Raw genomic sequence first — 13,658 nt, 5'->3', positions numbered from 1 at the left:
CTACCACCATAGGATTCCATTATTCTAGAGGGGAGTCCTAGCACAGTCTTACAAATGGATGTATAACATTTGCTGACCTGCAGCAATTGGGGGAGAGAGGAGGGTTAGGTCAAGAGAGGTAGATAAGAGATTTTATACAGGACCTACAACTTCAGGAGTGTAGTGAATTCCCATTTGGGACACTCCCTCTACCATTGCAGATTAGCTCCTACTCTGTAATTTATAGCCTTAGAACTGGGGTTTTAAACCATTTTTACATGTGTCCAAGGCATGGATCTTTGGCAATTTGAAACCTATAGGTAGACATAATGTTTTTAAATCCATAAAATAAAATACATAGGATTACCAAGGAAACCAATTATGTTGAAATAAAGTTATCAAAATATTTTTTTAAAAGAAGTTCTGGGATTCCAGAACTCACTCCTTGTAAGAATCGCCTGGGTTACCAAGAAGCTAGGTGATTTGCCCAGGGTATGTGTCAGAGATGGAAACTAAACCTAGTTTGTGTCTCCAAGTCCTAGTTCTTGTCTCTTTGTCCACTAGGTCATTTTGCCTTAAGGAAAAGGACAGTTAAAAGAAATCAAGCTTTATTACTGATCTCCTGCCATGAGTTTTTCAAGGGAATAAAAGTTGGAATTCAAAATGTATAGAATGCAAAATTTGGCCCTGGAATATATCCCTTTTATATTTTTATCATTGTGGGGGTAAGAGTTGGGGGGACCCTGTGCTTAGGTTTCCCATTCTCCTCAGTCTGACAGTAAACATAAAAAATAAAACAAAACAAAACAAAACAAAAAAACCGAAAATAAACTCTACCATGCCTCGGTCTGGTGCTATGCTCAGTGCTATACAAAACGAGTTAAATGCAGTAGTTACCTGCCAGGAATTTATGATCTCATTTTCTCCCAAATCAACTCTGCTATAGCATTAAACAGCTAGAAATATGGTTTGTTTTGGCACTGTTCGCCTTTACCTATTTGGGCATCATTCAACAGCTTGGTGTAATGGAAAGAGATTTGAACTTGGAGTCAGCCTGAGTTTGTTTTCTAGCTCTGACCATGAGCAAGTAAGTATGTCACTTTTCCTCTGTGAGCTTCTGTTACTAGCTAGAAAGTGGGCCTAAGATTTTATATTTAATTTTTTTCTTCTATTTTTTTTCTTTTTTCCCCCTCTCAATGGGGGGGTAAGTTGGTCAGAAGAAGAAACAGAGTACTTTCGTTATTTGAAAAAAAATTAAATTTTCAAAAATAAAATGGGCCCCCTTAATGTATTACCTACCTGAGGGGTTGTTGGGAAGAAAGCATATTACCATTAGTAGGCACTCAGAAATATTTGTTGCTGGATTCATTGATTTCATTCTGGTCTTTAGGGATATCCTGCTTATTAAAGGCTCTAGTAGTAGATCAAACAAATTAGATTAGGGGGACATACCCCAGAGGAGCAAGCCTGTCCTCATCCTCCAGAGGTTTTGTGTGTTCCACAGGTTAAGGCTAGATTTTTTGGCTTGGGGAATTTCTTTCTTAAATATCCCAGGCAAGGCAGAGGGGTTAAAATGACTAATTGAACATTTGATGTGACAACATTTCATTTGGGAACCATTTATCTTTGGCTTGATATTGAGTCACTCCAAAGAGCCTGGGGTGATAGAAATGATAAAAGTTCATTGAAAATTCCCCTTCACCCTAACATCCCCCCCAATTCTTACCCTTTGATTTCAGTTACTTAATTCCACTGCTTTCCAGTCATTTGACTAGGGGCTGGAAACAAGAGAGGAAGGAAGGAAAGAGGGAAAGGAAGGAATGTCTACATTTGTAATCGCTCACCTGAATAAGGGATTACCAGGAAAAAGGCACTGCATCATTGCTAGTGATTAGCAGTAGTATTTCGTGCAGGGATTTTCCACTCATAGAATTCATTTGCTCACTGTGACTTTTGCATTGTTGCCTGAAAAGAATTTGAAAAAAATGTTTCCTGTCTCTTAATTTAATAGACCCCAGCATCCTTCTGCGTAAATCTGCAAGACTAATCTTCCTTAAAAATCCTTTTTTCTCCCCACTTCCACACTCCTGTCAAAGACTATCAATGGTTCCCCATTGCCTACTGCGAATCTAAACTCCTGGGCCTGACTTTAATATATATGTTTGTGTGTGTATGTATTTATTATAAATATAATATAAAATAACACAATATAAATAATATATTTTATTTTTTCATTTAAGAAACATTTTATCTTATACCTCCTCTCTTCAATGAAACAAAAACTCTGGTAATAAATCTGCATAGTCAAGCAAAACCCATTCCCTCATTGACCACATCCAAAACTGTAGGTTTCTTTGTATCTTGAATTCATCTCTCCTTTCTTCACCCCCTGTACCCCATCTCTCATCTTCCTGTCTTTGCATTGATCATCTCTCATGTCTGGAATGCATTCCCTTCTTACCTTTCCCTCAGAGAATCCTGCTCTTCCTTTGAGATACTGCTGAAGAAACACTACAGTATTTCCTCCAGGGGTGGGGAACTTGCGGCCTTGAGGCCACAGGTGGCCTTCTAGGTCCTCAAGTGCAACCCTTTGATGGAATCTAGGTCAAAGGGGCCACACTTGAGGACCTAGAGGGCAGCATTTGGCCTTCACAAAGGCTTTCTTGATTCCTCCAAGTGTCATACCCTCCCTGTCTAACTGCCTTTATATTTATTCTGTATATGTTCACACAGGGTAGTGTCCTAAAAGTCGGAAGTAGAGTTTTCAGCTTTGGCAGCTTAAATAAGTTCTTAAACTTTAATAGCTTTAAAACTTCACTAAGACTTCTGGGACACTCTTATATATGCACTTATCTCCCTGATAGAGCTCAAGGCTTGGAGTCAGGAAGACCTGAATCTGAATCCTGCCTCTGGTAGCTACTGGTAATATGACCCTGGACAAATCATTTACCCTCTCTCAGCCTCAGTTTCTTTATCTATAAAATGGGGATAATAATAGCTTTTTTTTTTTTTTTTTGCAAAGTATTTGGGTTTAAGTGACTTGCCCAGGGTCACACAGCTAGTACATATCAAGTGTCTGGTCTGAGACCCAATTGATAATAATAGCTTTTAACCCCCGGGGTTGTTAGGATCAGATGACCCAGTAAATGGTCAGTGCTGTGCAAATCAACATTAGAATATATATAGCCAGGTCCTAATGAGTGTGAATGATGACTCCCTGAAAATAGGTTCATGTATTTGAATTTGTACTATTTGAGGTCATCATTTTTTGGGAGAAATGCATTATTTTCATTAATCAGGACATAGCTGTAAGTTCCGGAGGGTAGGTATTTTTCCTTCTCTGTGTTTGTATCCCCCAAATCTAGCTTGGTGCCCCTCACAAAGTGCAGGCACTGTAATTGGTGACTGATTGATTAAAGACATTTACCCTCTCTCAGCCTCAGTTTCCTTGTCTATAAAATGGGGGTAATCACGCTTTGACGTACAGTCTACACCACAGTCCTGATCTGGGGATCAGATGAAATCTTTGTCAGTCAAATGCTTTGCAGACTTGAAAGGGCAGCGTCAGTGTCCAGAGCAGTCCCTGTCATGTTCTTAGATTATTTTCTGTTACTCTTGCCTCCCAGAAGAGACAGGAGGCTCACTTAAGGGCAGGACTTGTGGGTCCTTGCTTTTATGCCTTGGAGGATGCTTTCCTTGTCCAAAGCTGAACAGCGTGTCAGGCGCACTACAGATCCTTACTGATTGGTTGGTTGGAGTGGTGCTCTAAATACCAGGGTTCAGATCCCTGACCTGATATTCCGTGTGTGTGTGTGTGTGTGTGTGTGTATACATATATATATATGTGTGTGTGTGTATGTATATATATATATATATTCCCTATATACATAACTTGGGTGAGTTATTTCCCTTCTCTGGTCCCATTTCTTTTTCTTTAAAATGAAGGGCTTTGACTAGGCTTTCCAGTGTCAAGATACTATCCTGTAAACAAAGGCAAAGGACTCTGTGTGTTTAGCAGAGTATGCTTAGCAGTTTAATGTGGGGTTTGGTTTTTTTTTTGGTAGGAAAGAATTATTCATAAATAAGAATGTAGATCATAAGATTTAGAGCCAGGAAGGACAGTACCGATAAACTAGTCCACCCGCCTCTTTTCCCAGATGAGGAAATTGAGGTACAAGAGTGACTTGCCCTGAGGTCACATAAATAATAACTGACAGAGCAGGCATTCCAGGCCCAGCCTGACTCCAGATGCAGCCATCTCTGTGTGGTTACTGCTAGATACAAGATGGGAAGCCTGAGGCCGCAGGTTCTGTACAAAGGGAAACCTGCCATGGAAAGGAGTGAGGCCTGACTTGGCAGCTCCTTCTGACCTTCTCCTTCCCTAGGAACTGTTCTGTGGAGGAAAGATTAAAGTAGAGATAAGCCCTCTTAGTAAAAGATATGCAAGTAAAGCCTGCTGAAGGCCTCGATTGTGTTCTGATTTGACAGATACTAGAAAGGTAATGGGATTTAATTTTACTTATATTACTGATTGACAGCAGGTATTTTAAAAAAGACTTAAACCAGCCAAAGCTGGATTTGTGAGAAAATATCCATTGGATTGTTATTATTAGTAGAGATATCAGAGATAGATATCTTTTATTTATACCATTTATTAACATTGACTGAAAGACAAGGTGATGTGCTATATACAAAACATAGGAGGTACACAGCCCAACCTTCTGGGGATGAGGGGTGGGGAGAAAGGCTGAGATGGTGGGACTTGGAGACAAAGACAGAGAGAGAGAAAAGAGTGGTTTGTCTAAGCTTAGATAGTGCCGATATTTGAAAGAGAAACAAAGAAGAAATAGAAAGTCGTTTATTTCCTTTTTCCCTTTCTAGGTTTGGGATTTGGCAGAGTGTGTTCAGAAAGGTGGGGAAGGGGGTCCACGTGTAATCGTGAAGATTTCAAATGAAGGAAGAGAGAGCTGCTAGCTGACTCTGGAAGAGGTTGCCCCGAGTTAAGCAGCAGCCTACCTGAAGGTTTCTTTCTTGAACTTGTTCAGAAAGTAAAGGAGAAAACTTTTACTTTGCCTCTTGTCCTGTTTGCTGTAGGTCAGTGTCTGGTCCAAGTGGCCGTCTTTAGGACCTCTGACTTTATTTTTGCCTAATAGTTAATGTCCTGAAGAAATTTGGTTTCCCTTTCTATCCTTTTCTGTCTCTTCCCTAGAAGGAATGGCGTAACTGGGTGTGGTTAGTAACTCATACTTAGCCAAACCTAGAATTACATTTCTCCAGAATGCTGTGCTAGCTCTATCTGGTGAGCACAGATCAGAACGGAGGATGCCCAGTGAACATTACTCACTATGCTAATTAGCCAGTAGAGCTTAATGGCAGAGCCAAGCGTGTTGCCTGGCTCCCTCAGTTTGTCTCAGGCATACCCAAGTGCATTTGGAAATTGAGGTGCACCCATACAAAGAGAGAAATGGAAACCATAGCTTCCTGTCTTATTTTTGGTCTCCATTTTCTTACCTTTGTGGTATTTCCCTCCTAACTAACAAAAACAAATCTAGTTTCAGTCTTGACCTAAATATCTATATGAAACACTAACTACCGATTAGCTCTTGTCCACAAGTATCTTCCTCCTCCTCTCAAAAACAGTTGTGCCTTTTTCTTTTTCACAGAGTGGTTTTTGTAAAAGAAAGCCATCTTCCAGGAAAAGTCTATTAAAAAAAAAAAAAGGAAGAGAGAGAAAGGAGAGGCAGAAGATTCTAAATTTGTTTTAGGTCTACCTGACAGGGGTGGGGAACCTGCGACCTCAAGGCCACATGTGGCCCTTTTAGGTCCTCCGGTGTGGCCTTTTGATTGAATCCGAGTTTTACAGAACAAATCCTTTTATTAAGGGCTTCATAGGCTGGAGCCTGTTCTCTTAACTCTGCTAATTTAAGGAATAATTGAAGCAAAGATAACCGAGATTGGCATTGTCCTCTAAAGAGTCATTTTAGGTGTAATGGTCTAGCCTGGGTTGCACAGGATTCCTGGGACAGGGAGAAGTACCCATGTCACCTTCAGGGCAGAATCATCACTATTTTCTTGGCTATTTTACCCACATATCATTCTAGGTTCTCCTGGCACCTTTGGGCTTGGTTTAGTGAATGGTGAGGGAATATAGGCCTTCCTCTGAGATATAGCTGCTCCTAGAAACTGATTAGATTTTCTAATGAGCTGATTGACTTCCCCAAATACAATAAGAAGGGCAGACCAGAACCTAAAAGCACATCATGGATCCCTGGAATCTGCCTTACCCAGCTGTGAACTAGATTGGGAAAAACCTTATATGAGATGAACTACTGTGTGGATTGAGGCAAGGGAAAGGAGAGGAGGGGAGTTAAAGGGAATCCCTCTAAGCTTGGACAAACCCCTCTTTTCTTCTCTGCTCTCCCATCTCTACCCCTGTGGTCCCTCCCCTCCCCTCCCCTCCCCTCCCCTCCCCTCCCCTGAGTAGAGCTGCCTCCTGCTTGGGCATGAGGCCCGGGTGTGCTGGTGTTCAGTGGCCTATTGTGTGCAGAGGCAGAGAGTTGGCATGTCTGCCATGCAGCACCCTCCCCCCCTCCCTCTGCCCCTCTTATTGTTTTTCTTTGCAGCAGATGAAATCCTGAGGCAGCACATTCTGCCTTGGGCAGAGCTCAGGCTACTTTCTGCCTTGATACAACCAAGTGGAACCAGAAGGTCTAGATTTTGATTTGTGTGAAGTGAACATATTTGTGTTCTGAGGGAGATGGCAGGGGCGGCTTACTGCCTCTGACCTTCGGAAGGAGGGGGACAAGACATCTCCCAGGGACAGGTGGAATTCGGCCTTGAATCTTTTAGTCTATTGAGTTTTTCTTGGCGGGATGGTAGAATTCTTGAAGTTAACTTTGCCTGCCTTTAACCCAGTGTTGAATGACCTAGGGCTGTCTTTCACATGATTTAATTTAAAAAAAAATTACTTCCTCTAAACCCACCCTTTGGAGTAGCTTTAGGAAGTGGACACAGACAACAGGCTCAGACAGGAGACTTCCAGAATCAATCAGTGGGTCAGCTGAAACCTAACCCTAATTAGCCCCCAAACGGGAGGAGTTGAGAAGGGGCACAATTCTAGTGTTGAGAGCTATAGTTCTTGAGATATTACTCCCCAATCATTGTTGTTTACCCCAGGAAAGGCAGCTACATCAGCATCCAGTTTTCTTTAGTTCCCTATCTATTGCCAGCCCAGTGAGACTGGATACAGTTATCTCAAAGCACTAGACTGCTCTTCTCCTAGAAACAGTCCCTTGGCTAATCAAGACCTTGGCCCAGCCCACCTCAAGCTAGTGAGAGAATGGAGAGAAATAGCCAGAGGTCCTGCCTTCCCCAGCCCTACAGCTGCAGGATGGTAAAAACTGGCCTGAGCTGGTCGCTTTCCCTACTATACCAGCTGTTTGAGGAGGGGAGGTCAAAGGAAGTAGCAGCTGGAATACTGCTGATTACTGTCCCCATCTTCCTTACCCCACCCCCACCCTAGTGCCTCCCCTTCACTTCAGATCCCTGAAAAAACGGGTCTGAGGGCACCAGATTTCCTAGTGCACCCAGGGGCATGCTCTCTGGGCTGCTTATTCTTTAGCTAAGACTAGAACAGAGGGAATATACCCTTTCAATGAGTGGGGAAGGCAGTGGCAGTATCTTCCCACCATTTGGAAATTCTAAATTCTCTGTCTAGTGGCCTGGCATTATGGATATTAACCTAGCTGGTATGTAGTTCCATCACTATCACTACGTAGTTATGGGATCTTGAGCAGGCAGGGTCATTCTTTGTGCCTGAGCTTCTCCATCTCAGAGAATGAGAACATTAGACTATACCCTCCCCAGACAGCTTGTTCCTCTCACCTTCCCCTGCTAGGGGGGGCAAAATCTTAAGCATCACCAATGAATTAGAGAGTTCTGATAGTCCTGCACATTATGTAGCCTGCTGCCCAGCTAGCTAATGCCACCTGCTAGTCTGCTGACTAAGTGACCAGGGAACTGTTTCAGCCTAAAGAGTCTCAGTTTCCTATTTTAACTGGCAACTCTTAAGTGACAGCAGGGAATACTTATTGCTGACCGTCTCCCCCCTCCCCGCCCCAAGTCCACAGCTGGTTCAGCTGATGGGTTACTGCCAACTTCTCGTTAATCTACAGGAGAGGAACAGGTGTCTCTTGGAACATATTGTTACTAGGCAGGGCTGTTGCCTTTAAGAAGTTTAGGAATCCCTGGGCACATTAGGGCCCCTCACATGACCTTTGACTAGCTTTCCCCCACAGCCACACAGATACACACACATGTACACACACATGCCTATATGTACACACACATATGCACACACACCCATGCAGACAAAAGGGCTTTACTAAAGGAGGCTGGTCTGCTGCCTGCCTCTTGGTCTGACCCACCTCAAGCTAGTGGTAGAGTGAAGAGAAATATCCAGGGGTCCTATCTTCCCTAGCCCTGCAGCTGCAGGATGGTGAAAGCTGACCTGAGCTGGTCATCTATCCTGCTGTACCGTGAGAAGGGCCGGGCATGGCAGGTTGAAGGAAATAGCAGCTGAAATATTGCTCGTTACTGTCTCCATTCCTCCCCTCTTGCCACTCCACTTCAGACCCCTGGAAAAACTGGTCTGAGGGCTCCAGGAAATTTTCTGGTACGCCCAGGGGCATCCTCTCTGGGCTGTGTATTCCTAGGCTAAGACTAGAACAGAGGGGATGAGCCCTTTTAATGAGTGGCGAAGGCAGTAGTAGGGAAAGCACTCCAAGAAGGAGTACCTTGGGGCTCAGTTTCCGTTCAGACAGGGTCATTTTGGGGCCAATTGGCACTGGCAGCTCCAAGGGGAGAGAGGAAGGGAGGAAAATGGTTAGGTAGCTATGAAAACCCAGAATGAGTCAGATTTGGGGCCCTTGCCCCACAACAGTGCCAAATGGGTGCTTTCTGCCCTCACCTTGTTGCTCCATAGAAGGCACCTCAGTCATCATTTGACTCTGATCCTAGATTTGCCTCCCATTCCCCACCAGCCCCCATGAAGCCTAGGCTCTCCATGCATACACAGTTCTTGTCCTCAAATGACTTATCAGTGCAGAGGCAATACAGTTCCAGAGTTGAGGCAACAGAAATACATGGAAAGAAACTTGGAGAGCCCATAGGGAAAAGCAAAGAATGGGCCCTCATTGGTTGTTTTCCTTAGGAATGGGCAACTCCTTCCACCTCCTAATAGGGCCCAAGGGATCCCTGGTAAAGATAATGGGGATGGCTACCCAGGGAAAGATGGAGAAGATAAAGGCTGCAGTCTCTGAGGTGGGGCGAAGAAAGGGAGGGAGAAATTGGATGCTGCATTGTACAGCTCAGCAGTCCTTCTGTAAGCTGGAAAGCAAGCAGTCTGGCTTTGGCAGTGCCCACCTTCCTGGAGGTGCCAGATCTGCCTGCCACACTTAGATGTGATTGACTTCTCTGACAGTGAGGGATTTTCAGCCCTGCTCAGGCAGCAAGTCAGGATGGTAGGCAGATTGGGAGGCATCTGGAGTCACCAGTATTTCAGATCAGGAGAGATTGTTTGCCTGTTCTGTCTAAAGATGGTCAGAGAGGTCTTGCCAGCTGTGCCTTCACCTAGCCATTTGCCTAGGCCTGACATAGTGGAAGGAAGGAGGCATCAGTGGGAAGGAGGCAGTAGGGATTTTGCCACTGCATAAACACTATCCCTTTTGAACTTAGTGACTTGACATTTCTTCAAAGACCCTGGAAATAGTGTATGAGTTTGGTTCACAGATAAAGCAGTGGACCAGCATGCTTGATTCGAGGATCAGTTTTCAAAGTATCTGAGATCTTGAGCTGGAAGGAACTCTAGAAGCCATCAACCCATCTCACCCCCTTTTTGATTGCTGAGGAAGTTGGGCTTAGGGAAATCAAATGACTCAACCAAGGTGGCATAAGTTGTAGTTGTCTGAGGTGGAATTTGAACACATGGCTTTGACTCTAGTTCCAGTTTTTTATTATACCGTCCTATCTCCAAATTTCACTTATTCTTAGTTGTATCTCTGTATTATCTTGGTCAAATCTTCTCCTTTCTATGTCTCAGTCAAACAGCTCTGTGGCTATAACTGATCACTTTTGCCTCCCTGGGCCCCAATTTCCTCCTGTAGAAAATGAAGGGGTTGGCTGAGATGGTCTTCAGTGATTCTGTGAATCCCTTTAACTCTCTCTCAAGTGGGTGAAGAGAAAGGTATTAAGCCGATGTCTCATTAAGACAATGTCTACAAAGTTGATCCTTCTGGCTTTTATTAAGCATGCCTTTTAGTCTACTACATTAAATGGTGCCCTGAAACAGGGAATGGTCTTTTTGGAGGTTTTCCATATCCTAGAACTTCTGGGTAGCTAAGATGGGATGATGGAGAATTTGCTTCTTACGTTAATTACTTTTATCCTCCCTGGGGGGGGGGGGAATGGGAACTCTTCCAATTCAGTAAACATTTATTAAGGGTCTTCCATGGTGTGGTAATGTGCTGGGCCTTGGGGATAAAAAGATAAAAATTATATCATTCCTGCCCTCAAAGATATTTTGTTCTGAGGGAGCAGAGGAAAGGCAAGGCTAAATGGAGGAGAAGTAGGGCCTGAACTGAACCTCAAAGAAATACAAGGCATCTGAAAGGTAGAGATGAGGAGGCTATGTATTTTGGGTATAGTTGTGGGGGTGGGAGAGGGGTCATCTGGTTTGATTGCATGGAAGCAGGTGTTTAGAAACATATTGAGTTTAGTGAATGGCTAGCTGTGCACTTTATCCAGAACCTCGAGTGTGGAAAAAAGGAATAATAGGGAACAGGGCTGGAAAAGTCATACTTGTACCTTTGGAAGATGCTTTTGGTAGCCATGTAAAGAATAATTTGGAAGGGGGAGGCTGGAAGTGGAAAGACCAATTAGAAAGATATTATAAATAGTCTAAGAAAGGGCTTGAGATAGGATGGTGACAGTATGAGTGGAAAGAAGATAGATCTAGTACATGTGAAGGTACAATCAACAAGCTCTAGCAACTGATTGGATATAGGGGGGCATGGTGAGAAGGAAGAAAAGATGAAAGGCACCATCAAGATTTTGAGTCTGGGTGCCCTGGAAGTGGTGGTGCCATCAGTGAATAGGGGCAGGCTTGGATGGATAGGTTTATGAGGGTTAAGGATGATGAGTTCAGTTTTGGTCATGTTGGGTTATTTGAGGTTCTTAATCTAACCTTGTTCACCTGTTTGCATTTCAGAGATCCGTGCCCAACTCACGGAACAGATGAAATGTTTAGACCAACAGTGTGAGCTACGAGTACAGCTGTTGCAAGATCTTCAGGACTTCTTCCGAAAGAAGGCTGAAATTGAGATGGACTACTCCCGAAACTTGGAGAAGCTTGCAGAGCGCTTCCTGGCCAAGACTCGGAGCACCAAGGACCAGCAGTTCAAGTAAAGTGTTTCTTAGTTTTTAATTTTGGAATCTCCTGGGGAGGCTGAGTTTGTTGACCCATGATTCTTTCAGATGATTAGTTCAGCATAGAAAAGTGCTTAGGTACTTTTTCAGGGCAGTCTTATATTCAACCTGTCATCCTGAATAAATCAAAATAAATTATGAGTTGTAAGAATGATGCAGTGTCCAGCCGTTTGTGCTTGGTATATGTTATCTGCCATGTTTTTTGCCTTCAATGTTTCTTCCAAATTAGTAATATAGAGGAGACAAAGAGCCCTTTATTTCTTGAATACCACCTCTGAATCCGGGATCCAGGTTGGATGAAGCAGTATGACAACCCTGACAGAGTTAATCTGAGCATTTTCTCCAGATATTATCACATCAGGATCTCTTCACCATAATTTACCCTGGGTTTGTTTTTTGGTTTTAGCAAATCTGATATAGGTAAAGTTAGCTTTTTCATAAGTGATCAGTTAGGGAGTAATTATCTGTGGCAAATTTTGGTAAATATGGAGGTAGTTCTCAATACAGATTGAACTAAATGACCTTTGCCTTCCTTTCCAGCTCTGAGATTCTCTAATCCATTGTACAAAAGGATTTAAAATAGTATTCATTTAATTACAGAGATTTATTACTGGATTTATAATAAAAATTTGAGTTTTACATATCTGTTTTCAGAGCATACCTTTCCTTTATTTGAGTGGCTCTCATAGATGCGTAGAATGTTTTAGAGGTGGAAGAACATTTAGAGTTCCCATAGTTTAGCCGTGTTACTTTACAGATATAGAAACAGAATCAGCAAATTTTTGAGCCGAAAGAGACCATGAGGATCATGTATTCTAATGTTTTCATTCTATAAGATGGAGAAGCTCAGGCACAAAGGGTGACCTTGGTTGCTCAAGCTCCCATAACTATTTAGTGATAGTGTTGGAACTAGAACCCAGGTTTCCTATGTTGACATCTTATATAATCAGGGTAGAGTATCCTGGCCTTGGGAGCAGAAGGATTTGGGTTCATTATGAAATCTGATGCTGGCTATACAGCTGGGGACAAGTCACTTGAATTCTCTGACCTGGTTTCCTTCTTTTAGCACCATGCGTGGCACATAGGAATTGTTTACTAAGTGCTTCTTAATTCCTCTCTAAAGGGGAGATCATACTGCTTTGCCTGCCTGCCTAACAAAGATTGTTTGGAGGATCAAAAGAGATAATATCTGTAAAGCACTTTGTAAGCTGTGAAGTGCTATAGGAATAGAAAGTGGTAACTTTATGGTCCTAATAGTTAATGTACTATTGCTGCCTCTCCTCATGTGTGCCCATCTTTGAGGGGTTACCATGAATGAACTCCCCTACTTGAAATCTCAGCAATGAGGGTGTGTTCTCCAAAGAGAGGGAATGGATATTTACTCAGTGATAAGGCATGCTATTAAACTGCACTTTTATCAGCCAATCAGTCTGTCCCAAAAGTTTTAGTGCAGTTCAAAGCTTTAATAGGTTAAAAAATCATAGCTCAGTTTTAAGCTTTGATAGCTTCAAACTTCGGTAAAACCAAGCAGTTGGTTATATGGAACTGGAGTTCAGGAAGGAAATTAGGACTGGATTTCAGAGTGATCTGCCATGGCCATGGGATGATAATCCACCCATGAGAATGGCTACCTTGGCAAGAGAATGTAGAGAAGAGGGACAAGGACAAAGACTTGAGGGAGGAAACACCCACTTTTAAAGGGAAGAAGATGACTGATGGTCTAAAGATTAAGGAGTGGTCAGGTTGGTCCAAGGAGAATTAGGAGAAAGTAGTGCCATAGAGGTCAAGGGGAAGAAAAGGCCTGTAGGAAGAGGGAGGTCAAGTAGGATAAGGACTGAGAAGAAGCCAGCAGATTTAACTGTTAAGAGATCATTGGGAGCCTTTAGAGCATAGTTTTAGTCAAGCAGCTGGGTCAAAAGCCATAGTGAAAGGGTTGAGAATCGAGTGGGAGATGAGGAAATGGAAGCAGCACATGTAGACAGTTTTTTCTAGGAGGATGGCTGTGAAATAGGTGAGCTAGAAGATGGCCTTTTGAAGGGCCAAGCGTGACATGAAAGGGTTTTTATGGAGGGGAGGAGGCGTGGACATGTTTGTGGACATTAGGGAAAAGAGCTAGCGGAGAGGTGGAGGTCGACGTTGAGAGGGAGAGGAAATAATCAAAGGCAGAAGCTTTTGGAGATGTTGAGGGGCATGGG

The 13,658-nt window shown here is 43.1% G+C and overlaps 1 protein-coding gene across 7 annotated transcripts in view; it reads left to right on the top strand.

Annotated features, from left to right (window-relative positions):
• Window positions 1-13,658, top strand: part of SRGAP2 (SLIT-ROBO Rho GTPase activating protein 2) — a 254,903-nt gene that overhangs the window by 84,021 nt on the left and 157,224 nt on the right. For all 7 annotated transcript variants that reach the window (XM_027871069.1, XM_027871068.1, XM_027871070.1 and 4 more), the window contains exon 2: window positions 11,246-11,438. In XM_027871069.1, the coding sequence (XP_027726870.1) occupies window positions 11,246-11,438 (193 nt within the window). The remainder of the gene's footprint in view (window positions 1-11,245; window positions 11,439-13,658) is intronic.

The sequence above is a fragment of the Vombatus ursinus genome, unplaced genomic scaffold, assembly GCF_900497805.2.
Source record: "Vombatus ursinus unplaced genomic scaffold, bare-nosed wombat genome assembly UNPS02014798.1, whole genome shotgun sequence".
In the NCBI taxonomy this organism is placed as follows: Eukaryota; Metazoa; Chordata; class Mammalia; order Diprotodontia; family Vombatidae; genus Vombatus; species Vombatus ursinus.
Note: the sequence above shows the minus strand (reverse complement) of the source record. Positions and strands in the feature narration are given on the sequence as shown.